This window comes from Microcaecilia unicolor, chromosome 7, assembly GCF_901765095.1.
Source record: "Microcaecilia unicolor chromosome 7, aMicUni1.1, whole genome shotgun sequence".
Classification (NCBI taxonomy): Eukaryota; Metazoa; Chordata; class Amphibia; order Gymnophiona; family Siphonopidae; genus Microcaecilia; species Microcaecilia unicolor.
The window spans coordinates 140,564,504-140,592,235 of NC_044037.1; the positions used below are offsets into that span (position 1 = coordinate 140,564,504).

General features: G+C 44.2%; 1 protein-coding gene across 1 annotated transcript in view; it reads left to right on the forward strand.

The window, feature by feature from the left end:
• VPS16 (VPS16 core subunit of CORVET and HOPS complexes) overlaps positions 1-27,732 on the forward strand; it is a 926,204-nt gene that overhangs the window by 55,398 nt on the left and 843,074 nt on the right. The window contains 1 exon segment of the mRNA XM_030208841.1: positions 22,472-22,569. Within this exon segment, the coding sequence (XP_030064701.1) occupies positions 22,472-22,569 (98 nt within the window).

Genomic DNA, 27,732 nt, shown 5'->3' on the forward strand with positions numbered 1-27,732 from the left:
TTGCAACCCCTCTCCTTCCATATCTTAAATACTGAAACCCCCACTCCTGCTGGGAAATCTGCATTACCAATGATTCTTAAAAAAGGTGAGGCTTCTGGCGACTTCCCTTGTCTACCCCTCCACCAACTCCATGCCCATCTCAAGGGTCTAAGGAACCCCAACTTAGATGCTGCTTGTGGGGCTTTATTAGATGTCATGTGCAAAAGATTTATAACCGAGTATGGGTGTCCCCATTCCGCCATCCACCCCCTTGGCATATACCGATGCGTCTCTGTAATGCCTTCATAAATGAACCTCAGAAGAGCTGCTATATTGTACAATCTTAGATCAGGGAGATTCAGCCCTCCTCGTTCTTTACTCTGAATTAGCCGCCTATGTCCTATCCTAACCCCTTTGTGCCTCCATATGAAAGAGCAAACAAGCGAGCGGAAAAAACACTTATCCTTCTGCTGTATCCATATGGGTGCCACCTGCAGTGGGTAAAGAATCTTGGGAAGGAGGATCATCTTCACCAAGGCCACCCGTCCCATTAACGACAATGGTAGCTCTTTCCATGCTTCACACAGGTGTTTTATTTTCTCTATATGATCAGTGACATTACGCTTATAAAAGACAATAGGATTTGTGCTAAGGAATATCCCCAGATAACGCATAGAGCCCTTGGAAGGTGCTATTGGCAATGCCGGAAAATGAGAGGACCCTGCATCCCCGCCAAAGGTCTGATTTGGTACAATTGACCCTCAAGCCTGATAAATCTCCAAAAGAGTTCACAATACTTAACGCTTCCAGTAGGTGTCGTGGGGCATGAGAAAGGTACAGTAAGATGTCACCTGCAAAAAGGTTGATGCGTGCTTCCCCATGTCCCACCAGCACCCCCCGAATTTGGTTACTATTCCTAATTTTGATGGCTAATGGTTCAGTGGCTAGCAGAAAGAGAAGTGGAGAGAGGGGGCAGCCCTGACGCGTTCCCCTCTGCAGGGAGAAAGCTTCCGTAAGAATACCATTGACTAACAGCTGTGCCTTGGGAAGAGTATAAAGGGCCTCGACCCATTTTACAAAGGACCCCTCAAGGCCAAACCTCTCCAACACCCAAAAGAGGTATTGCCAAGATATGCTATCAAATGCCTTTTCCATATCCAGTCCTACTATAGCTCCCATCCCCCCCTTACCCCGGTGTTCATGCAGCGCCGCCATGGCTCGCACGATATTCATGGAGGCATAGCGGCCCGGCACGAATCCAACCTGATCTTCATGCACCATCGTAGGGATTACCGTATTCAACCTGCGGGCTAGCACTGCTGCTAATAGCTTAATATCCTGATTCAGAAGTGAAATGGGTCGGTAAGAACCTACCTGAGCTGCATCTTTGCCCGGCTTTGGAATTAATACTATATGTGCTAGATTCTGATGCAAGCCCATGCCTTCCCTAACAATCCCGTTAAACATAGCTTCCAGAGGACTCGCAATCAAATCCAGCAATATTCGGTAGTACTCGGGGCCAAAACTATCGGGGCCCGGGGCCTTTGTCAATTTCAAAGCTTTGATGCCTATTCTGATTTCCTGCTCTGTTATAGGTGCATTTAATGCTTCTCTCTGTTCTTCCTGCAAGGACGGTACTATGATATCCTGGAAGAAAGCTTCACAACTCTCAACCTTAAATTCTTTTGCTTGGTAAAGGGAACTATAATATTTTACAAATTGCTCTCTAATCTGTGACTCTGACTTGTGCACCGTCCCCCCCCACATCTTTAATAGATGTAACAATTTGCTTTTTCCTCGATGGACACACCAAGTTAGCCATCAGTTTGCCTGCTTTTCCACCCCACTGAAATAGCTTATACCTTTGGAAATAAATGTCCCGTTCTGCTCTCAGATCCAAGAGCGCATCAATCTTTTTTTCTAACCTGCATCAGATGGCTTTTGTCTGCTTCTCTCATATGCAATATATGTTGCCGTCGAAGCTGCTGGTATTCCTGAGACAAACTCAACAGCTGTGCTTCCCTCCTCTTTCTTTGGGATGCAGTGAGGCATATTTTCAAAGCACTTAGCCTTCCAAAGTTCCATAGGTTTCTATGGAACTTTGGAAGGCTAAGTGTTTTGAAAATATGCCTCAGTGTAAGCTATAATGTGTCCTCGAAGGACCGCTTTTGATGCTTCCCAGTAAGTAACAGGGCTTATTCCACCCATCTGATTAAAAGCCTGATATTCCATCCACTTCTCTCTCAAAAAGGTGTGAAAGGCCCTGTCATTATACAAGGAGGGAGAGAACTTCCACTCTCTGTTTTTGTTATCCTCAGTGAAAGAGATATTAACCATAACTGCCAAGTGGTCAGAAAAAGCAACATCTAAGATTTCTGCTAGCCTGGACTGTGAAAATAAGGACCGTGAAACCAATATATAATCCAATCTTGTGTATATCTGATGTGGGTGAGAGAAAAATGTGAACTCCCTGTCATGAGGGTGAAAAATCCTCCATATATCAAGCACTCCTAATCTAGAAATAAAAAAAATTAACTCCTTGGGTCCCTATGCGTCTCATTCTGGGTTTAGGAGGGCTGCAGTCTATCGAAGGGTCGGCCATCGTGTTATGATCCCCCCCCCCCCGAACTATCTGATAATTGGGATATAGAGACATTTTAGCCACCAAATCAGAGAAGAACTTGTGCGAGTAGACATTTGGACCATAAATGTTACATAATAGTAGGCAGCGACCCCATAGTTCCCCTAATAGAATTATAAATCTGCCTTCTTTATCTTGTATAACCTTATGTGTGTGGAAAGGCAGTTGTTTATGCAGTAAGATGGCCACTCCCCATTGTCTTGTGTTATACGAGGAGCCCACTACTTCCCCCACCCATCCCCTTTTCAATTTCTGGTGTTCCAATTGTGTTAAGTGGGTTTCTTGTAGATATGCTATATCTGTCCCTTCCTTTCTCAACCAAGATAAGAGTTTAGTGCGTTTGATAGGTGAATGTATACCATCAACATTGAGTGATACAATTTTTAAATTAACCATTTTTGCTAGCGCAAAGATCTTGGAGTAATGGGAATCCCCAGAGGTCTCCGCACACACCACAACATATGCTCGGCCCATGTATCTATTAACCGAGAATGCCTGCCAACCCAATTTGGATTTACTGCTTGCTTCTGAGCATGTTCCCCCTTTATGCCATAGAATCTCTTACCCTTCCATACACAATTCTCTGCCCCCCTTCTCACACGCATCCGCAACCACTGATACTGCCACACCACACATTCACTCACTTGCAGACCCCCTCCCTCTCCCCCTCCCCCCTCTGCCCGCCCTACTTGCCCATATTGTCCCATATCCTTCTCCTACCAAAGAACAGGCAAGAGCCCGCCCTCCACCCTTGCCCTTCCCCCCCTTACATTTTGACCGATTCCTGTACTGTAGCAAGTATTATATCTGCAATCACTATATGTAAACCAACTGAAATAACAAATAGAAAGCTCAAAGTAACATCCCCCTTCATTTCTTTACTCTCTCTGCGTCAAACCCCATTCTCCCTCCATTAACGCAAAGATATTATGGCTCTTAGTATCCTGTCTGTTATACTCTTTATTTCAATGAAACTAGAAATTTCTGTCTCTACAAGTGCAAGACTATGAAACAGATTGTGAAAAAAAGAGAAAAAAACTCTCTATCATGGTAAAAAGAAGAAAAAAACCTGATAGTTCCAAAGGCACAGTTCAGGTATTATTGTCCTGGTGGGAACCATTTGCTTGCTGTTCCATCTTCGACAGGAAAGCTTTAGCCTCCGAAGCATCTTGAATATACACCGATTGCCCTCCCTGCTAGATGCGTAACTTTGCAGGGTATCAAAGCGCACGCCCTTCTTGTGGAGCGCCGTACACGTGGGCGCCATCGCTCTGCGCTGCATGGCGACCCGGGCAGAATAATCATTGAAGAAAAGTACTGGATGGCCCTCGTACTCCACTGCTGCCGTGGCTCGAAATGCCTTCAGTATTCGTTCTTTCGCCATCCAGTTAACGAAATGAGCGATGTCCGTTCGGGGGCTTGTTGTTAGGCTCTCCTTTAGCTCCAATGCGGTGCACCCTGTCGCAGCTAAACACGCTCCTGTCTCCTTCAAGGCCCAGCCTGTCTGGCAGCCACGTGTTGAAGAAGTGATACAAAGAGGAGTCCGTTACCGATTCTGGTAAGCCTATTACTCGTAAATTGTTTCTCCGGCTACGGTTCTCCTGCTGCTCTATGCGCTCCTGGAGCTCCTTTGCTTCTTTCTGTAATGAGGCTAAGCGAATCTCCATGCTTTTTGCTTCATCTTCCCTAAGCGACACTCTCTGTTCTACCTCGCTGAGTCTCTGTGACTGCGTTTTGAATTTCTCATGGATTTCATCCACCGTGGACCGAAGCTTATTAAAACGGTCCTCCAACACTGCAGAGACAGATTTAGAAATTTCTTGAGCCCATTCCGCTGTCATCGGCCCATTTACGGTTTGTATCAGTTGAGGCTCCGCCATCTTGTGAGAGCCGATCTTGCGCGGGGTCTTTTGGTTTCTTTGTGCCCTTGTGGTAGCTCGAGCCCAAACTCTATTATCCTCACAGAAGAGACCAAGAGTCATATATTTGCGGTTTTAAACCTCTGGGGGATTACAGTCCCAGTGAATCATGATTTTTAAGCAGAAATACAGCAGGTGATGGAGGAGCCGCTCTCTCTTGCTGCCTTTCAGGTAGCAGGCATCACGTGACCCCCCCAGAACAAAGTTATAACAGAGATTTTCCTACTAGCTAAAATTGACTCTCAAAAACCCTCAGTCACATCTCGGCAACATAACACATGTAGATTGCAACATTTCCTCTCTGTTTTTTGTTTTTATATCTCTAAACTTCTCATCTCCCCCCCCCCCCCCCCCCCCCCCGAGGCCGAGGCCTATCCCCTAGGAGCTCCCATGAGCTAATTCAGTGTGTGTTGCCATGTGCATATGACATCTGCGACAGCCGCTCAAAACTTCTCCACACAGTGTGGCTTGGAGGAGGGCGTTCCCAGGCATATGCAAAGTGTCCACCCCCTTCCTATCCTGCCAACTGTTTCATATTAGCATTTGACAAGGGGAGGGGGGGAACTTATCTATCCAATGTTGTAGAATGACTTTTTTGGCCAGCACTAAAGCCAGGAGAATGAACCTGCATTGGTAAATAGACAACCCCTGGGAAGCCAAGTCTGCATCTAAATCCAGGAGCATTACCCTGTAGTTCTATTCCAAAGACTTATCTACAGCTTCCTCCAAGTGAGCCAGTGTCCCCTTCCAGTAAGCCTGCAGTGTGGTATACTCTAGAAAGTGATGCACTAAAGTGCCCCTACCGATCCCACATTTATCGCACTCCTCTGAATCCCACAGGCCCATTGCCTGTGATTCGAGTGAGATAGGCTTGGTGTAGAATTTTAAGCTGAATTTCATGTAGACCCACATTTGGCGTTATCTTGTAAGCCAACTCAAAGCAACGCGCAAGTTCATGGACCGTGATCCCCATTCCCAGCATTAAACTCCACTTTTCTGCCAGTAAGGTAAAGAATTGGGCGGGTTTCCACGATTTGCCCAGTCAGTACCATTTAGATAGCTTATTATGTTCCATGGGCATCTGCTTAAATACCACATCAAGCATGGTAAATACGGGATATTTTTTTGCCACATCTCGCAGCGAAAGAAGTTAGTGTGGAAGCTGTAAGAATGAAAAGAAAAAGTTCGGAGATTCCACCGCTCCTGACAACCTGCAAAAAAAGGAAGTAGAAGGCCCCTCTCCTCAGCTACTTGTCCCACTTATCTACATCCCCTCTGTGCCCAGTCCCTGAAGAGAGTTACTCCCCTCCCAGCGAGGAGTCCCGGGTTGTCCTGGAGCTCCAAAAACAGCGACGGGCCTGATGCCCCCTCTAGCCTGTGGCGCCACAGTCCCATACTATATGTAGCGGTTTCAGAAGGGGGGGGGAGTTTGACCTGTGATCCTTTGACATGCAGCGGCCCCCTCCCAGACACAGGATGGTGCAAACACATAACAACCCGTGTGTAATTCATGTAGCCACCTGAGAAGCGCTGCAACATTGTAAAGCCTAAGATCAGGTAAGTTGACTCCTCCTTCGTTTCTAACTCGAATAAGCTTATTATACCCAATTCTAGCCCTTCGGTCTCCCCATATAAAAGACGAGATCACTCCCCTGTACATTCTCTCATTTCTGCTATGAATCCACACTGGCATCATTTGAATAGGGTAAAGAATCTTAGGGAACAGAACCATTTTAACAAGTGCCACCTGCCCCAGGAATGAAACAGGAATGTCCGACCATTTACGATAAAGAGTTCTAACTAACTCTAGTTTATCACAGACATTTTTTTGTACATACAGGCAACATCTAAATGCAGATAAACCCCCAAATACTTCATTGGACCCGCTGTCCAGGTCAAAGGAAAGCTAGGCCAGCTCTTACATGCACAGTTAACAGACAACGCCATTGCTTTTGATTTATCAAAGTTAATTCTCAGACCTGAGAAGGACCCAAACTGCTGGATAAGGTCTAGCAAAATGGGGATCCCTCTTGACGCCTGTCCCAGGAATATTAACATATCATCTGCAAATAGATTAATTTTGTATTCACTCTACCCTACTTTCATCCCTTGGATTGCCAATGATTGTCTGATCTTACTGGCTAGGGGTTATAAGGCAAGAACAAACAGCATAGGTGATAAAGGGCATTCTTACCTCATACCCCGCTGCAGTGCGAACGAAGGGGACAAAACACTATTGATCAGGATCTGTGCCGTGGGATTCCTATATAAGGCTCAGATCCCATTCAAGAACTCCATAAATGCCGCATTGCGGTAATACCTAAAAGAGATGCTCCCAGAGAATTTTATCAAATGCTTTTTCCACGTCCAAACTCACAATTATGTCATCACCAGGCACCCCCCCCCCCCCCCCGGCCTGAATAGCACTCAGAGCCTTTAAGATATTTGTAGAAGCATACCTCCCCGCCACAAAACCGGACTGGTCCTCATGTACCAGAGATGGAAGCACCTTACCCAAACGGGCAGCCATAATGCTAGCAAACAACTTTTTATCCTGATTCAATAAAGAAATAGGACAATATGATCCCAAAAGCTCCTTGTCCCGTCCCTGTTTAGGTAACACTATGATAGAGGCATGCGTCAGAGTGCCCGTGGGCTGACTATCCGTGCACAGTGCCCCACATAGGTCTCTAAATGGCCCCACTATTTGTACCCCCAATATTTTGTAGTACTCAGGCCCTAGGCCATCTGGGCCCGGAGCTTTCGCTAGCTTAAGTTTATTTATAGCAGTTTGAATTTCAATTCCATGAACAGGTACATTTAAGGTGTCCAATTGCTCTTGGGGCAAAGAGGGGAGCCGGAGTCCCTGGAAAAATGCTTCCCTCTGCTTTGGGTCACACTGTCCTGAATCATAAAGAGATTTATAAAAATCCATGAACGCCTCATGGAACTCTTTATCTCTCTTTAACAACTTCCCCGCCAAAGATTTAAGATGAGTTATCAGTTGTTTTGCTGATCTATTACGAACCAGAGTGGCTAAGAGCCTACCCGTCTTATTCCCCCATCTGTGGAGTTGGTATTTATAAAGTTGAATGTCCCTCATCGCCCGTTTATTCAAGTTGTCATTGATCTTATTTTTTAAAAGTGTTCCTAGCTGCTTCATCACCGCGAGCCAGCAGTACCCTGGCATCTTGGAGCAGCCGAAACTGAGCAAGAAGTTCCTCATCTCGTTACCTGCGTGTTCTGGCTGTGTATTCCATAATTTTCCCTCTCATTACTGCCTTCCCTGCTTCCCAAAATGTGACTGGGTCAGTATCAATTGGGTCATTGTCACTGAGATAGTTCTCCCATTCCCTCTGGAGAAATTCCCTGAACTCCGGCTCCCGCATTAAGGTAGGATTCATACGCTAGCCTGCTTTATTCCTATTCCGCACGAGGCTCGGATCCACCCGCACTAGCCCATGATCTGACACCACTCCTGCCTCAGTCTCTGCAGAGCAGCTAACAGAGAAAAGAGCGGGTGGCAGCAGGATGTAATCTAGTCTAGCCTGGGTTTTGTGGACTTGGGAGTAGAAAGCATATTCCCTGGCATCTGGATTGAAGACCCTCCAGACATCCACTAGGCCTAGTTCTTTCTGTAGAAGCCCTATTCCCTTCCATCCCCTTGGTCCGCGTTTTCGATGGCTTACAATCAATTAGTGGGTCCGCAGTTATATTAAAATCTCCTCCCACAACCTATTGATATTCCTGTAGTGATGCTAAAGCAGCCAATAACTGGGAGAAAAATATCTGTGAATAAATATTTAGAGCATAAACAGAGCACAGCGTTACCCTTAAACCCTGTAAAACACCCACCCAGATGACATATCTCCCCTCGGGGTCCTGAACAATTTTGTGGCATGTACTATCCAGTGATTTACGCATGAGGATAGCTACTCCTGTTTGCCTACTGTTAACGAAGCAAAGGCAAGCTCTCCCACCCAGCCTTGTTTCAGCTTGAGATGCTCTGATATTGACAAATGGGTTTCCTGAAATCATGAGAACATCCACTTTCAGATGCTTTAAGATTTTCTTATGTTTGATTGGAGAATGAATGCCATTTACATTAAGAGAGACCAGCTTAATACTACTCATTCCCCCACACAAGGGTGCAACTAATGCACAATCATATTGATAGCATAGCTCCCCAGGTCAGTGTCCCAGCAGCCCCGCCCCTTGAGGAGAATGGGTGATTCTCCATTTGTACAAAGCAACACTACTGATGGAATCCTTAGGACCTCTCAGCCTCTTTCCCTTAACCCTCCCAGCGTCTCCCAGCTCACCCCTCCCTCCCTGCAACCCCAAAACCCTCTCCACATCTCTGCTTACAAACTCCTTGAGCTCCCTCTTCAAACCAACCAAGCGCTCCACACACGCCCTCATACAGTCCCACATACAATCCCACGGACAACCCCGCACAGCTTACCACTACCCACATTCCCACAATCACATTCCTCCACTGCTCTGCCCCTCCCTCCCCTCCCACTAACACTTGTGACCTTCCTTCCCCAAAGATTATTCCCAAGAACAAACAGCACCATCCCCCCGACTCCCCAGTTGTGATCAGGCGGGGAGCGCAGCGAGGGAACCGGGAAGGGGGAAGTTGCTTGGGTACCCTAGACCACCCCGGGAGGACAGAGCCAAAAGGGCCAGAATCAAAGGTGCAAGGCCAGTGCGGGAAAGCAGCCTGTCTCCTTCACCATTGAGGGCAATGAAGCTGATGGACTACAAGTCCCAGCAGCCCTTGATAGAGACCGGGTAGGATGAGGAAGTGTTATCCCTACTACGAGTCCCAGAATCCTAGGGGAAAGGAGGAGGATCTGGGAGGGCTGGATGAACCGAATAAGAAATAGCTGGGAGAGGGAGGGAGATGATGATGATGGGATGCAGCTGGTAAAGAGGGCTGTAGAGGAGCCCATGGACTGGCAATCTGGAGAGGGAGGAAAAGGATTGAAGAGAGAGGAGCCTTCAGAAGGAGAACCCATGGACATTTCTGCCTTAGCACAAGCTAAAGGAGGGCAAGTAAGAGGGCTCCTGGCCACATTTTTTGTTGTTGTATTTGTACCCCATGCTTTCCCACTCATGGCAGGCTCAATGCGGCAGGCAATAGAGGGTTAAGTGACTTGCCCAGAGTCACAAGGAGCTGCCTGTGCCGGGAATTGAACTCAGTTCCTCAGTTCCCCAGGACCAAAGTCCACCACCCTAACCACTAGGCCACTCCTCCACTCGCACATGGTTTGATGACAATGAAAGAGGGAAAGAAGTGGCTGCAGAAGCACTCCAGCCGAGGGTGAGGGTTTTCAACTGGGGTCAGAAGGGGGGGCTGTCAGCTGCTAGAGATTGACCAAGGTTGGGTGGGACCCCTTTCATCTCCCAGGAGTACTGAGGAGGGAGTGAAAGGAAAGTTGAAGGAAAACCTTCTAACTGTGTGTATCAAAACTGTGTTGGAGAAAATAAAGTGGAAAAGAAAGACTGTTGGTCTGGAGTTGGTCAATCCAGGACAAGGGATATTCCGAGGAGGGACAGGTACGGGGAGGGCTGTGTCTTTGCTTGTCTCCTGGCAAGAGACCTGCTCAGCTGGGAAGTTTGAGGAATTGCAATGACCTGAGGATTACAAACCTGTGAAGGCCCCTGTGAGTCACACAGTTAAGTAACTTATTCAACCAAACGAAGCAACAGGCAGGCTCCTCAATAGAAGAGCCACTAGTGCCAGATAGGCAATAACTTAAAGTAACCTCAATACATGCAAAAGCGGATTATCACATCAGGCAGGCAGTCATGTGGTTCGGCCGCCTTAGTCTTCCAGAGTTATGATCGCTCAAGCGGAGTAGAGTTATAGGTGCAGTGCGATTGCCCATCCACTTGCGCGCTCTCTTCATGAGTCAGATAAGCACACAAAATTGCAAGAAGAAATAAACCAACTGGGGGATTGGAGAGTGAGTTCTCCCCCCCCCCCCCCCCCCCCCCCCCCACCCCCCCCCCCCCCCCCCCCCCCCCCCCCCCCCGAAGATATCTGGAGCGGTTTCTGTGGAGAAATTGGACCTGGTGAAGCCAAAAAATGTCACAATGGACACATTATGAGAAGCGCTGCAGAGTTGTGAATAACTTTCTTCTTCAGATGTTTAAAATTTTTCAGGAATAAACATGTGAATTAAAGAATTTATATCAATACTTATCTAACAAAGTGGAAGTCCAAGACATAAAAATAGAGATTTTGACTATGGAATTTTTTCTTTTATTGAACTGTTGAAGAAATATTTCTCTGATAATTTGCAAACATTTTCTGATAGCCACCCTCTGGTGTCTAAAGCGATTTATATTTCCCCTAAAGAGTCTTCTTTTTTTTTTTTTTTTTTTTTTTTTTTTAATAATATATTTATTGAGTTTTATCCAACAGAATATAACACACACGGCATTCACATGGTACATTAAGCCAACATCTTCCGTTGATTATAGAAATTATACAATCAAACTCCTTGCCCCCCCCCTCCTCCCACTCCACCCTACCCCCCCCCTCCCTCCCATGAGGTAACTCAACATGTACAACTCAAACTCTTGAGGATCAGACTTGCTAGTATGTTACATCTCTAGCCCTCTCCACTCCATATATGTGTTCCATGTTTTGAGGAAGCGAACCATTGTACCTCTTCTGCTAGCTGTCATTTTGTCCATTATACAGCAAAAATCTAGTTTTGCCCACACCTGCTCCATCGTAGGAGCCACCACCTGCTTCCATAGCCTGGCTATCAGGGTCCGAGCTGCTGTAACTATATATACCAGCAAACCATGTTGTGTTTTACTGATCCCTGCCTCCGGAATGTTAAGCAAACACAAACCCGGAGATTGTGCGACCCGGATCCCCAGTTTCTCTTGTATTTGGGCCATTAAGGTCGTCCAGAACTTGTGAATCACTGGGCACTCCCACCATATATGCCAGAATGTACCCTGTGCCCCACATCCCCTCCAACAGGTCGATGTCCCTGTTTTAAATATACGGGATAGCCTATGTGGTGTAAGATACCACTGATAAAGCATTTTATAGCCATTTTCCACCAGTGGTGTCGCCACCGTGAAGTTTAATAATGATTTAAATATCTTTAGCCATGTTTCCTTCGGGTATTGGACTGCTAATAAAGCTTCCCATTTTTTAATGTATGGAGTCAGGGGAAACGAGTGATGCAATAGTGCTTTGTAAATTCTAGATATACCGCCTTTTCCTGCCCCAGAATCCATGGCCCGTTCTAGTTCAGTAATTTGTAAAGACAGGTCATCCTTAGCTTTCCGTTGTATAAAATCTCGGACCTGCATATAATGAAATTTATCCCTGTCCACCAGCCCATATTCCTCCTTTAGAGTGTCAAATGTGCAACATTGTCCCTCCACCCATAACTGGCCTAGTACTCGTAATGATTCTGCCGACCACCGCTTGTATGCACGTTCCTCCCGACCCGCTGGAAAATCCAGTGCAAAGATTATGGGGGTATTTAAATGATATTTCCGACCCGCAAACCAGGTTATTCTATATCTGATCCATTCTTTCAAAGCCACCCCCATTTGACCCTGTAATCCCTGTGTAAGACTCTTCAATGATGGTATAGGGAGCCAGGGAGCCACCCAAAGTGGGATCCCCCTCAAACCCCACTGTGCCGCATGTGACCACGGTCTAGTAAGTCCCTTCTGACCTATAGCTAACATTTGGAATAATGATGCTCTATAGTATAGCCAAAAATTCGGTACCCCCATCCCCCCATCTCTTCTAGATTGATACAGTACATTTCTTGCAACCCGCGGGGGTTTTTTCCGCCAGATAAAGGCGAAGACCTTTCGATGTAGCATCTTGAAAAATGTTTTCGGGATTTGGATGGGGATTGCCATGAACAGGTATAGGAGCTTGGGGAGTATGGACATTTTCACCGCCGCTATTCTGCCCATCCAGGACATCCCCAGTCCTCCCCATCTTTCTAATTCCGTAAATAAAGCTTGCGTTTTCGGGACAAAATTTGCCTGAAACAAGTCTCTCGTATTTGGGGTTAAATACACTCCTAGATAGCGTATAGCCTTTGATGCCCATTTGAATGGGAACATCGGCTGCAGGCTCTCCTGTAATCCTGCTGGAAATTGTATAGCTAAAAGTTCTGATTTCTGTATATTAATCTTTAGGCCTGCTACCTCCTCATATTTTTTAAGAATACCCATCACTGCACGCATAGACTCTTCTGGATTTGCTAAAGTTAGTAGAACATCGTCCGCATAAAGCATTATTTTAGTGTCTTGACTCCCCATATTTATGCCCTGAATCCGTGGCTCTTGGCGAACCATTCGGGCCAGTGGTTCCATAGACAGGACAAACAACAAAGGGGACAGCGCACATCCCTGCCTCGTGCCCTGAAACAACTCAAATTGAGCTGTACTCCTGCCATTGATTTTTAGTTGAGCCAGCGGATTGCGATAGAGCGCCGTGACCCAATGCAGAAACTGACCGCTAAATCCTACGTATTCTAGCAACTTAAAAAGAAAGGGCCACAGCACTCTATCGAATGCTTTTTCTGCATCCAGTGACAAGAAAACCGCCGGCTGCCCTATCCGCTGTATTCTGTCTAATAAATATTGCGCTTTTCTGGTGTTATCAAACGTCTGCCTAGATGCGACGAAACCTGCCTGGTCCTCATGCACCAAGCGTGGGAGCACTTTTTGTAGTCGCGTCGCCAGAATCGTGGTGAAAATTTTATAGTCAGTTCCCAATAGGGAGATTGGCCGATAAGATCCACAGCTCTGAGGATTCTTATTGGGTTTAAGCAACAACACCACACTCGCCAATCTCCACGAGTGGGGGAGTGTAGTCCCCCTCGTGATATTGTTAAACACCCGAAGTAGCACCGGTGCTAGAATGGCTCTAAAGCATTTATAAAACCGGTTGCCAAAGCCATCCAGCCCCGGTGCCTTCCCTCCCGGTAATCCCTTTATAGCTGTTACGATTTCCTCCTCCTCGATAGGGGCCGATAACATTTCCCGTTCTGTTTCTGTCAGAGTGGGGAAATCTACCCTCTGTAACATTGCGTGTATTGATCCCTCTTCTGGGAAGGTTTCTGGCTGGTATAACCGCTTATAGTAATTCACGAACTCTCTTTGAACATCCTCCATCTGATCCCACACCCGACCTTGCTCATCTGTTATGCTATTGATATTATTGCGATTGGCTAATTGTTTTAATTTGTATGCCAATAGCTTACTAGCTTTGTTGTTAAATTCATAATACTCTTGCTGAACCCTTTGCAGCTGTTCCTGAATGCTCCTATTTTCCAATGCTGCCAGTTGCACTCGAGCTCTATGTAGGTCTTCCTGAATATTTGGTGCAATCTGTTGCTGCTTCACCTTAGTGTCAAGAAGATCTATTGTGACTCGTAACGCTTTTTCCTGCTGTTTAGTCTCTTTGTGTAGGTGTGCTTGTAAGGATATCGCCTGACCACGCATCACTACTTTTAGGGTTTCCCAGAGTATCTCAGGCGTGACCTCCGGGGTGTCATTTATGCTAAGAAATTCTTTTAATTCCCCTTCAATGATTTTCACCTGTTTAGGGTCATTTAGCAGATTGTCCGGGAATTGCCAATGTCTCCTCCCATCCATCCCCTGTTTACCTCGCAATGAAAGAACCACTGGGGCATGGTCAGACCATGTACGCGTCTCTATTTCTGAAGATATAACCTGTAGCATTAAGCCCGAGCTACCCATCCACATATCAATCCTAGAGTGTGTGCCATGAGGGGTTGAATAGCATGTGTAATCTCTTTCTGTTTCATGTAAAGCCCGCCATATATCCACCAGTCCCCATACATTCAGAAAATGGATTAGTCGGCTACGCTCCGCCTTTGCGTAGTGCGCAGCCTCCCCTGTATTATCTACCTTAGGGTCTATGGTAATATTGAAATCCCCTCCCAGCAGTATCTCTCCCTGAATAATCTTTACCATTCGCGAGCTGACCTTTTCAAAGAATTCACCCTGTGCTTGGTTAGGAGCATAGATGTTTACTATTGTATATAATTGGCCCTCCATTTTGCCCACCAGCATGATAAAACGTCCCCCATTGTCCCTCGTCACATCAATAGTGTCCCAGGCCAGTCCCCGCCTTAATAAGATCCCCACACCTGCTGTCTTTCTCTGTAGCTTATTAGAGGCCATATATTGTAACGGGTAACGTGAATTACCCACTAGATGTTCATATCTCTCCATTAGATGTGTTTCTTGTACCAGTACAATATCTGCCCCTATCCTACTGGCCTCTTTAAAAAAACTCTTTCGTTTTTGTGGAGAGTTTAGGCCACGAGCATTGAATGACATCAGTTTTATCGCTACCGACATTGATTTAGCCAGCAAAACTTCGCTATTACTCCTTTCATAAGATAAGTCCCCCTCTCGATAGCCTGCAAATTTTTTCTTTTCTGAGTTACCCCCCCCCTACCCCCCCATCCCCTTTGTATCCAGTGGGACATCCTATTCCCACCTATTAGTTAGTTGAGAGAGCGGTGATCCCTCGCATGCCCGCCCAGCATTATGATAATAAGAAAGCAAGAAAAATTACATATATATATAGCATTACCCTTATAGCACCCCCATCGCAACTTCTGCAAATATATAACCCCGCATATACCTCCTTCACATTGAGTTAGCAGAGTCCCTGTCACATTTTAGTTCTCAAGGTCCGTCTTTGTCGGTGGGACTTTGCTGCTGACTGGGTTGATGCCTGGTGAGTCGTCCCTTGCCTCTGGTCACCCGGGTCCAACCCTGGCGAGTCGGGCGCATCCCAGTGTCCGCCGTGGCACCCGCTCTTTCCGGCACTGTTTCAACCTCTGGCCAAATAGCTCTAGCTTCCTCCACGGTTCGGACGCGGTGCCATTTTCCATCCATATTATAGGCCAGAGCAAATGGATATTGCCATTTGTAGGCTATCTGTTGATCGCGCAGGTATCTTGTGAAGCTCCTTAAAGCCGCTCGTCGTTGCAGCGTCGAAGGCGCTAAGTCCTGATATATTTCAATCGGGATCGTGTCCCACTTAATATCGTCCTTTTTTCGTGCTTCCCTCATAATGGCCTCTTTGATCTTATAGTCCGAGAGGCAGGCTATAATGTCTCGAGGTATATTTGCACGAACGCGTGACAACACTCTGTGTGCTCGATCTATCTTTATATCCTCTGGGGCCACCTCGTGCTGTTCATCCGACAGAAGCATGCTCGCTATCTGCTGCACAATCTTTTCACATTGCAAATACTCTGCTCGTTCAGGGATACCCCGGATCCGTATATTAGATCGTCTACCTCGATTCTCCAAATCTTCCACTCGATCTAAGAGAGCGTTATAGATTTCTTGTTGTTCCTTCAAGGCTGTGTTCATGGTGCTTAACACCTCTTGTTGCTCCTCTACACGCTCGTCCACCTCTGCCACGTGTCGACCCATCTCTGCTAATTCGCCTCGAAGCTCAGCGGCTAGTTTTGTAATATCTTCACGCCCGCCTTTCACTTCTTCTCGTATCTCCATAAGGAGGGCATGGAACTCGCTTACCGAGAGATCCGCATCTCCCGCTGCTCCACTTTTCTCAACCTCCCGGGTAACACCTGTGGCCTGCGCCGCTCTCGGCCCCGTCGCCATCTTGCCTCCCTCCGACTGTGGCTGATAGGAAAAAGCTTTTAAGGTTTTACGCGGCCCCGCTGACTCTTTACCCGCCATGAATACACTCGTTAGGGTTTCCGACGTTTGTTTTAAAGGTGACCTGGGGGAAATAAATCACCGCTGTTGCTTGAAAGCGTGATCTTTCTTACTGGGCATGCAGAGCTCCTTACTCACGCCGCCATCTTACAGCGTGACGTCACCGCTCCATCCCCCTAAAGAGTCTTCTTTATCAGAAAAGAGATGTGTGATATTTTGGAAAAGCTATATTACTAGTGACTTTCGCCTTTGATTTAGATAGGAATAATGTTTTGAAATTGTATATCCGACACATGTTGATAGTTTTTTGGGTTCAAAGATAAATATATTTCCTGACTTATCAGGGGAATCGCAGACTAGGAGGTGTGAACTCTTGGCTTTTAAACCAAAGATCATTGCCCTAAGTGGGACCTTCCTAGAGCGATTCCCTTGTAAGTGTTCTATTTCTTTGAATTTTAATAATTACCTATTTGTTGAACCTAAGAAATTACAAGAGTTTGTGAAGTTGAAAGAACAGATGAAGAACCCTCTGCAGCAACTTCTTTTAGTTACCACTGTACCGGCTGCAATTACCGATTAACCTTCCTCCCTCAGAAAAAGTGAATTGTAAGATTAACCATTTTGAGTTTTTCTCATTTTCTTTGAGATTGTTTTCCTGATCTTGGATCTCCCAGTTGTGGACGATTATATAATATATATTGGTGGGAGAAAATGTTTTCTTTTTTAATATTAATTTCTGTTTTCCCTTACATTTATGTGATAAATGTGAATGTGATTAAGTAAAATGATTAAAAAAAAAAAGAAATTGCAAGAAGAACAAGCACTGCACCCAACCACACATATGAGTCACTCCACTCAGCTCAGCAGGGCCCACTCGTCAACTGTCCCATCTCCAGTTCTGCTGAGCAATCGAGTATCCATGAATGCTTGTTGCACCGTACACACCAACCTTTCTGACCAATGCACATGGCCGCCTCCATACATCTGTGAGTTAAGTGTTAGTCCATTTTGTGTCCAAACATGCTAGTAGACTTTCTCCGAGGACAAGCAGGCTGCTTGTTCTCACTGATGGGTGACGTCCACGGCAGCCCCAGGAACGGAAAATCTTCCTAGCAACAAAAAGTTTACTAGAGCCTTCGAGCACGCGGGCGCGCACACCGTGGCCATCTTCCCACCCGTTGCGCGAGAGTCCCGCTTTAGTTATTTTTTCTCCGCGGTTAGGGAGTGACTGCTTGCGGTCTCTCTCCGTTCACCCTGAAAGAGACTTCACTAATTTTTCAGTTTTGTGTCTCCCTTTTCCTTGTTTTCTTTTTCTTTAACGTTGTTTCTGTTAAATATTTAAAAAAGAAACCTTTATTTCTTAGTTTTTGGTCCTTTTAAGTTTTCTTTCGCTTCCGTCGTGGCCTTTTTAGGCCGCGCATACGCGTTTCCTCATTTTTATGCCTTTAATTTTGGTACAATCGAGAATTTTGATTTGCCGCCGCTATTTTTCCGGAGCATGCCAGGCCTTTTCAGGAAGTGGTCAGGCAGCTGAAGGCGTGTCGTAAATTCCTGTCCAGGGGTGCTTACGACTCTTTTGATGTTGCATCCAGAGCCGCTGCTCAGGGTATAGTGATGCGCAGACTCTCATGGCTGCGTGCATCTGACCTGGATAATCGAGTCCAGCAGCGGATTGTGGAGTCCCTTGCCGGGGGGATAATATTTTTGGCGAGAAAGTTGAGCAGGTGGTCGAACAGCTCCACCAGCGGGAAAACGCTATAGACAATCTCTCCTGCCGGGCGCCTTCAGCCTCTACCTCATCAGGTAGACGATTTTTCCGGGGAAGGAGGAGTGTCGCCTATGCCTACAATAGGCGTAGGTACAATCTTCCTTCCCGACAGCCTTCTCAGGCTCAGCTCCAGCGTGCTCGTTCTCGTCAACAGCGTGCGCCCAGACAGGCCCCTGCAGCTCCCCAGCAAAAGCAAGGGATGGGCTTTTGACTGGCTCCAGCTGAGCATAGCTGCTATCAAAGTGTCTGTGCCGGACAATCTACCGGTCGGAGGGAGGTTAAAATTTTTTCACCAAAGGTGGCCTCTCATAACCTCCGATCGGTGGGTTCTTCAAATAGTCCGGTTAGGATACTCCCTCAATTTATTTATTTTATTTTATTTTTATTTACGTCAATTTATATACCGTATCTTATTGCTACTGCAAGACAGAACGGTTTACAATTTATAAAAAAGAAGCAATACAATATGTACAGGTTGGACAAACAGCAATTTGATCTCCAAACCTCCAAATTGCCCACCGGGAGCTCAGTCCAGTTCCCAGCAGAGGCAGGTACTTGCAGAGGAACTCTCCGCCCTTCTGAGTGCCAATGCGGTCGAGCCCGTTCTACCAGGGCAAGAAGGGCCGGGATTCTATTCCAGGTACTTCCTTGTGCAAAAGGAAATGGGGGATGCATCCCATCCTAGACCTAAGGGCCTTGAACAAATACCTGGTCCGAGAAAAGAGAAGAAAGGACACAGCAAAACCAGATACCAAGACAACAGGCAACTAATAAAAATCAATACACCCACTTCCCAAACTGAACCTTACCGACCAATCCAAATAGGATACGTAAATGCCAGATCAGCAGTAAATAGAGATTATAACAGACTGGATTACTTCAGACAATCTTGACCTACTATTCATTACTGAAACCTGGATTCATTACCTCAAAGACACCATAATCTTAGATTTATGCCCACCAGGATACAAAATTATCCACTGGACAAGAAACGGAAAAAGAGGAGGAGGAATAGCCATAATATACAAATCCGAGTTCACCATCACAGCCACAGCCGAATCCATCCTGCCACAACTTGAAATCGCCTCGGTAAGAATTAACCACCCAAATCTACAAGACCACCTTAACGCCATCCTGCTGTACCGACCGCCAGGCAACTGGCAAGATTCCCAAACACACTTCATGTTTCTACCTCAAATCTTATCATAATAGGAGATATCAACCTGCACCTTGAGGATCTCAACTCAACAAACACCCAAGAATGTGAAGAGTTCCTACAACTATGGGATCTTCACAAGACAAACATGCAGCCAACTCACATCAAAGGAGACACACTAGACATCATCACATACAAATTCGATCCCAACTCAAACCTTATATTAACAGACACAAAATGGACACCGGCACCGTGGTCTGACCACTATAAAGCAAACATTTCCCTCCAATGGCGAACGAAAAAATCATCGAACAAACTAGAACGAAAAACCTACAACACAAGAGGAAAAATAGACCCGGGAATATTCTGGCAACAGATCTACTATAACGGATGGACAATAAAAGCAGATACAAGCCAATTCCTCCTAGATTGGGACCAGAGATGCAGATCCATATTAGACAATATTGCTCCAACCCAAACCAGAACCTCACACAGAAAGAACTCAATACCATGGTTCAATGAAGAAGAATATACAGTTTGTAGTAAAAGCAAAAATAATGGGGTTAACGGATAAGTAAATAGAGCATGGGAGGGATTGGGTGCAGAAGGAAATGAGCGTTGGGAGGTAGGCGTAGGTAGGTGTAATGGAACGCATTACCAAGTGCCTTGAAAACAACATATGACCACCTAAACTTCCAGAAACTACTAAAAACTAACTTGTTCAAAAAGGCATACCCTAACGATCCAACTTAAATGCCTAACTTGGTGGCATGACGAAATCAATGGTGGAACTGGACATAATTTAACTCTTCCTCCTTACGATTCCCAATGCTCACACATTGACCTTTACTCTATCACAACCTCACTCTGTATTTGTTCACACTGGTACTGGCGATCGCCTCTACGTTACTATGTAAGCCACATTGAGCCTGCAAATAGGTGGGAAAATGTGGGATACAAATGTAACAAATAAAAATAAAAAATGATCATCTGCATTAGAAGTAGTGTTGTCTGATTTCATCACTTGCATCTTCACCTTCATCTTTGTTGTCATTGTCTTGCTGTCCAATGACAAAGAAGGCTTTCACAACTGTCCAATGACAAAGAAGGCTGTCACAAAGTTGGAATCATTGTCTGTTGTTCTAATAATTTTTCATCTGATGGCACACTGAATATCTTTGAGAAGTGAGGCAAGAATGTCAAATGTGTGGGAACCCTTCAGTTTTAAGGCCAGACAAGCAGAGTTCTTGTCTAAAGAGTCAATCAGTCCGATGAACAGTCACCCCATTGTAAAATTTTCCATGGGATAACTAGCAGTCTATTGTAGAGACACATATCTGTTTATCAAGAATTGCTAAAAGCTTCAGCTTCATCTCTGCTTTAAAGTGACCCAACTCATCACTTTCTGTTTGGCTGACAACCAGTAACCAATTCAACAAATACAGGCAAGTCCACTGTTCTCGTAGGCTATATAAACTAAACAGCAAAATTTAAGATGAGAAAATTCACTGTTCACATGACAAGGTTTGCAATAGCAAAATCCTGTTCCTGGTTTTGCTGTTTTATTAGGTTTATTGTGGAATCGTCATTTACATCTCAATTCTGCTTTTATTTTTTTTACTTTTAACTGCAAGCAACTGAGTAAAAGTAGTAAAACTTGGTGAAATTATTACTTTAGTAAAAATAACAAATGTTATCCTGTACAAGTAAAAGTAACAACACTTAAGTGCAGTAACTTGTTACATTTACTTAGTTACCCTACAGAACACTCAACCCATACATATACGCAGATGATGTAACGATCTACATCCCATTCAAACAAGATCTAAAGGAAATTTCCAATGACATCAACCAAAGTCTCCAGATCATGCATTCGTGGGTGGATGCATTTCGGCTGAAACTCAATGCAGAAAAAACTCAATGCCTAATACTCACCTCTCAACATAACAAGAACAAATTCACCGCCATTAACACACCAAACCTTCCAATTTCAGACACTCTAAAAATTCTCGGAGTTACCATCGACCGACACCTAACACTCGAGAACCACGCGAGAAACACAACCAAGAAGATGTTCCACTCAATGTGGAAATTAAAAAGAGTAAGACCTTTTTTCCCCAAGGACTGTTTTCTGTAACCTGGTATAATCAATGGTGCTCAGTCTTCTGTACTATTGCGACGCACCCTACACTGGTTGTAAAGAGCAAATAATCAAGAAACTTCAGACAGCCCAAAACACTGCAGCTAGACTCATATTCAGTAAAACAAAATATGAAAATGCTAAACCCCTACGAGAAAAACTACACTGGCTCCCATTTAACGCATCACGTTCAAAATAGGCTCCCTAGTTCACAAAATCATTCACAGAGATGCGCCAGCCTACATGTCAGATTTGATAGACTTACCACTCAGGAATGCCAAAAGATAATCCCGCACATTCCTTAATCTGCACTTCCCTAATTGCAAAGGTCTAAAATACAAACTAATGCACGCGTCAAACTTTACCTACTCGAGCACACAGCTATGGAACGCACTGCCGTGCAACATAAAAATGATCCATGAATTAACGAACTTCCGCAAACTACTGAAGACCCATCTCTTTAACAAAGCTTACCACAAAGATCAACCAATGTGAATACACACAACTCCTCCACATATATTCAGGACTATCTTACATTATCTGCATGTATTTCTAATATCATCTTGACCAAGATCCTTCTGTAACACTAAATGTTTATTTTCTAATATATTTCCACCATTCATGATGTATTGTAAGCCACATTGAGCTTGCAAAGAGGTGGGAAAATAAATGTGGGATACAAATGCAATAAATAAATAAGTACATAATATACTCGTAGATTAAAAACAAATACAAAAAAAATCATGAATTTAATATTAACATTTACCCAGGTCTCAAGTCATCCGCATTGAGCCTGCCATGAGTGGGAAAGCGCGGGGTACAAATGTAACAAAACAAAAAAAAACAAAGTCAAAGTAAATAACAGATCAACCAAATATAAGAGAAAACGTCCTTGTATTTAACATGTATATGAAATGGCCAGAGTTTTGGAAGCAAAATCAGGACTGACTTGACTTGTCTCTCTTGTGTAACCTGATGAAACGTGCTCAGATTGGTATTTGTATAAACATAAATTTAAGTCTGAATATGATGTAATGTCTACTGTTTCTAAGACTTCAGCTTCTACTACAAAGTCCGATTATTTTCCTAACTTCTACATTGACTCTCACTTTCTCTCTGTCTTCTTTTACAGCTCTACTTAAGAATTACTCTGCAAAAGGAATGTCTTCCAGTTTAAGGCCTGTGCTGGAAATTTATACGGCATCAGGGCTTCCCCTCTCCAGCATACCAGTGAGTGATCTGCTAACAATGTCTTGTAAACATATGAAAGGAAGTGGATAAGTGGAACCAGACATTTAGGGGTGATTCTTTAACTAGGTGCCTGGTAGGAACCTATTTCATAAAAAAAGAAAAAAAAAACCCAGGCAATTATTTTCCTTTATAGAATATTTAGCTTAACTGTGATAATATGTACCTATAAGTTAGGTGTGAGCCCTTAACTCAGCCATAGAACTGGTGTGAGCCCGCCTAAGTTTCTTGAGTAAATTTTGAGTCCCACCTATGCTTCACCTACCTGTATAATACCAGATAAGCACTGTTCTATAAATATGTGCATTGGCAGAATTTTGTCATATATGCATGCACGTGCGTAATAGTATATTCTTTTATAGATTGTATGAGGGATAGATTATTAAAGTTTTACATAAAGATACAGTGGAATTAGAAAAGTTACAGAGAAGGGCGACAAAAATGATAGGGATGGGATGACTTCCCTTTGAGGAAAGGCTGAAGCATCTAGGGCTCTTCAGTTTGGAGAAAAGACGGTTGAGGGGAGATATGATGGAGGTCTATAAAATAGAGTGGAGTGGAATGGGTAGATTTGAATCGTTTGTTTACTCTTTCCAAAAATACTAGGCCCAGGGGACATGTGATGAAGCTACAAAGCAGTAACTTTAATACGAATCGGAGAAAACGTTTCTTCACTCAACATGCAATTAAACTCTGAAATTTGTTGCCAGAGAATGTGGTAAAGGCGATTAGCTTAGCGCGGTTTTAAAAAGGTCTGGGCGGCTTCCTAAAGTAAAAGTCCATAGAACATTATTAAATTGACTTGGGGAAAATTCACTGCTTCTTTCTGGGATAAGCAGCGTACAATGTATTGAACTTTTTTGAGATCTTGCCAGGTATTTGTGACCTGGATTGGCCACTGTTGGAAACAGGATGCTGGGCTTGATGGATGTTTGGTCTGTCCCAGTATGGCATTACTTATGTAAGAGTTAGTATTGATTTGACTGTAACTTGAGCTTTGAGATGTTAGGTGAAGCGAGTCATCCCTTGCTGTACAAGTATTAATGAAATTCACATGTACTATATAAAATTGCCTCCCAAATATATAAGTAATGTAAAAATGTAGACATGGCAGGGTGGGGGCGTTACCTAAGATGGCGGAAGTGTGAGCGCGTTCGGCGAAACCGCTCCTTGCTGCTCGAGGGTGAAGAGATTCCTTCATTTCAAAATGCCGCATACAAAACGAAAAGGAGCCGTGAGGCTTCCACCGCCGCCCGCAGCTTCTTCTTCTCCACTTCGGGGCAGCATGGTCCGCTTCCTGACGCGCCCGTCACAGAGAGAAGAGACGGGGTCGCCTGCAGCAGGGGCAACCGGTGGAGCGGAGCTCCTGATGGGCCTAGAAACATCTTTATCCCCGCCTCCCGATTCTAAATGCCCTCCGTGTCCGGCTACAGATGTGGTGAGGGGAGCACGCATCCAAGAGCCCAATATGGGGAACAAGGAGCCAGCAGATGGAGGACCCATGCCACAGGAAAGTAGCCAGGAGAGAGAGGTCCTTGGATTTAAAGGACCCATAACAACTCCGGAGGTTAATCTAGAGAAGATCTGGCTAAAGCTGAGTAAAATGGACTCTACGCTTCAAAATGCTTCAGAAAAGGTAAATACTTTGTCTTTGAAAATTGAGGACATGGCAAAAAATTTAGAAACGGTTAAAGAAGACCTGACGATTCAAGTAAAAGATTTAAAAAAAGATATGGATCAATTGCAAGACTTTAAAATGACGGTGATAAAAGATAATTTGGCAATACATAGAAAAATTGAACAGATTGAGAATTTCAATAAAAGACTAAACCTCCGTGTTTTGAACTTTCCCAAAATTCCTGATAAGATGCCTATTGAGTTATTTAAAAAATATCTACAAGAAAATTTGAAAATGCCTCAAGAACTTATTCCTCCTATAAATAAAATTTATTATCTTCCGACAAGTTCAGGTGGAAAAGAAGGAAAAAAAGAAGGATTGGATGGTATAGACTTTAACAATTTGTCTGAAATTCTAGAACAATCTATTGAAATAGTTCCGCAAAGAGCCACCCTTTTGGTTTCGTTGGTATTCGAACAAGACCTCAATGCAATATTAAAGTTATACTTTAAATTTTCAAAGGTTCCTTTTTATGGAACAAAAATATGGATATTTCCAGATGTTACTAAAGTAACCCAAGAACGTAGAAAATTATTCCTAGCATTGAAACAGGATGTTCTCAAATTGGGTGGTTCATTTTTGTTAGTGTACCCTTGCAAATGTCTGGTCAGGTATAGTGGGATAAAGTATGTATTTTATGACTCAGAACAGCTAAAATCCTTTCTGGATATGAAACAGCTTAATGTAGAATTAGTTAAATGATATGTGACGAATTACACACTTAAACCGCATTTTTTTTTTTTTTTTATATTTGTGCTAATATACCTGTATAAAACTCCACTAAACTGTAACTCTCCCTTCAATTTGAGGTCTAAGGAAGCATGTAAAATTTTCCTTTGATTATTTTCTTTAACGTTTGTATTATGCTGTTTTTCTGTAACAAGTGATATGCTTGTAAGAAATTTGGAAATTTATTAATAAAAAAAAAAAATGTAGACATGGGCCTATTTAAGGAATTTTGGGCTGTTGAACAAATGATAGCACAGGAGAAGATAAAACAGGAAACTTCACTAAAATATGGGATAGATCTTTCAAAATAACCATATTGAAAGAAGGAAATGCTGTAATCTGGGAGGATTCTGTTGAACTGTGTAGCGCAGAATCTGTGCAGAATTCCCCACCCCGCAGAACATCAAAAATTCTGTAATGGTGCCATCATTAGGTCTATTCTCAGTCTCTCTCCCCCTCCCCCACAGAGAATGCACATCAGGAGGAGGAAGAAGTGAACCACTACAAATCAGGTCACTTCCTCCTCAGCTGGCTTACACTTGACTGTTTAGGTGAACTGCTTGGACCTCCCTACAGCCCCTTGATTCACCTAAATAGTCAGGTGTAAACTGGCAGAGGAGGATGAAGTGACCTCCTCCTTTTTTAATTTTTTTTTGGGGGGAGGAGGAGAGAGAGACAGAGCAGCTGATGCTCAGAGTGCCATGAATGGGGGGGGGGGGGAATCATGAAGAGGTACCATGCATTGGGGGTGACAGAGCATGAGGAGGGTGCCATGGATTAGGGATGACAGAGTAGGAGGGGAGGGTATCATGGATGGGAGGGGGGTCAGAGCATGAGAGAGTACCATGGAGATGGTGGGCAGAGCAAGTAAGGATGCTGTGGAGACGGGGGGGGGGGGGGGTGGAGCGAGCCAGTTAAGCTTGAAGGTATGCCATGGAGGGGGGAGATACAATAATAGCTGGGTAGAGGCGGAGAAAGAATGAGAGGTGGGGGGGTGTGCCTGGGGGGAGAAAGAGTAAGAGATTTGGGGAATTGCATGTGGGAGAAGAATTTGGGGTGGACAGAATTAGGGATCTTGCTGAGAGTTAAAGGGAGAGAATTGCAACTGGAATGAGAGGTGGAACAGAGGAGACTGGAACCTGAGGAGGGAAAATACAGGAAGGAATTTCAGACATCAGGATAGGGAAATTCTGTGGAAAAACACAACAAATAATGCAGAATTTTCAAAAGTTTTGCACAGAATTCCCCCCAGGAGAGTAATATTGGTAGACTGTAAGATATGAGTATACTGAAGGATATTCAAATAATAGAATAGTATAATAGAGAGTACACCTGTGGAGAGGGAATTAGTTGAAGATTTATTATTTCAATTATGGTTCAGTTACACCACTGAAATGGTCCCAGGTCTTCATCTTGTATGAATAATTTTTGCTATTTCATTTAAAGTATTTGTCTAACTGATTTAGAACAGTGGTTTTTCAACCTTTTTTTTTCAGCCGGGACACACCTGATGGATACGTGACACAGTGCATACATGACCTTCACGGACTTTTGGTCTGATTACAGTATGGCAGTTATGAATTAAATGTAAACATGCTCTGCATCCACAAAAAAACTATCTCCCAACCACAGGTGCAGATCATAACTAGCATGTTTTCTCCATGGAAGTTACTATACCGGAAAAATAAAAAATTCTGGTTCTCATGTTATCTGAGTAATAGCAACATAAATCTCTTCACTACCAAGCATTTTGTGAAGTACAAAACCTGAAAAAATTCTAACTCAGAATACAAGGAGCAAACCTACTATACAACACTAATTCCTATGATTCAGACATGAACCCTACCTAAACAAGCAGCACTACAATTATTATATGGGGCCCTAGTACTCCAGTACACCTACTACTGGTAAAACAGAACAAGTGGGATTGCTACAGAGTTCTACACAGAAACTACATGCAAACAGAATACCTCACGAGAAGTCAAACTAGGCATGTACCACAATGTAGGAGAAATAAAAACAGAAATGCATTTCTCTTGTACTGAATAAAAGACAAAGACATCCATGATGCCCATTTCCCAAAGCAAAATAAATTCAAAATACTTTTTTTCAATCTTTGTTGTCTGGGCATTTTATTTTTCCAAGTATTTTGGTCAAAGTTTCTCTTTTCTGCTTTCTTTTCAGTGAGTGCTGTCCATTTGTCCTTTCTCTACTTTCGTATTTTTTCTTCCATTCCTTCACTTCATCCACCTTGGGTTATTTTCTCTTGCTCTCTTTTCTGTCTGCCCACTCAAACTTCACCCTCTCACTCTTAAGTCCTCCACCTATATTTCACTTCTCCTTTCTCCTCCTCTCACACCCTAGTTATTCTTTTTCACTTCTTTCCTTGCTTTCTATTCCCTTCTCTTTCACCCACTCCCCATTACTACACTTCTAACCTCTGTATTCACCATCCTCTTCTCACTCATCTCCTTCAGAACCCTCATGGTTCTACCATGCCAAGCATCTCCCCTGCCTCAATCTTTCCACATGTTTGTAGCCCAGCATTTGTAGCCTAGTGGTTAATGCAGCAGACTTTGATCCTGGGGAACTGGGTTCGATTCCCACTGCAGCTCCTTGTGAGTCTGGGCAAGTACCTGTATATACTTTGTAAACTGCTTTGAATGTAGTTGCAAAAACCACAGAAAGGCAGTGTATCATGTCCCATTTCCCCTTTCTCTTTCTCCACTCACACTTGT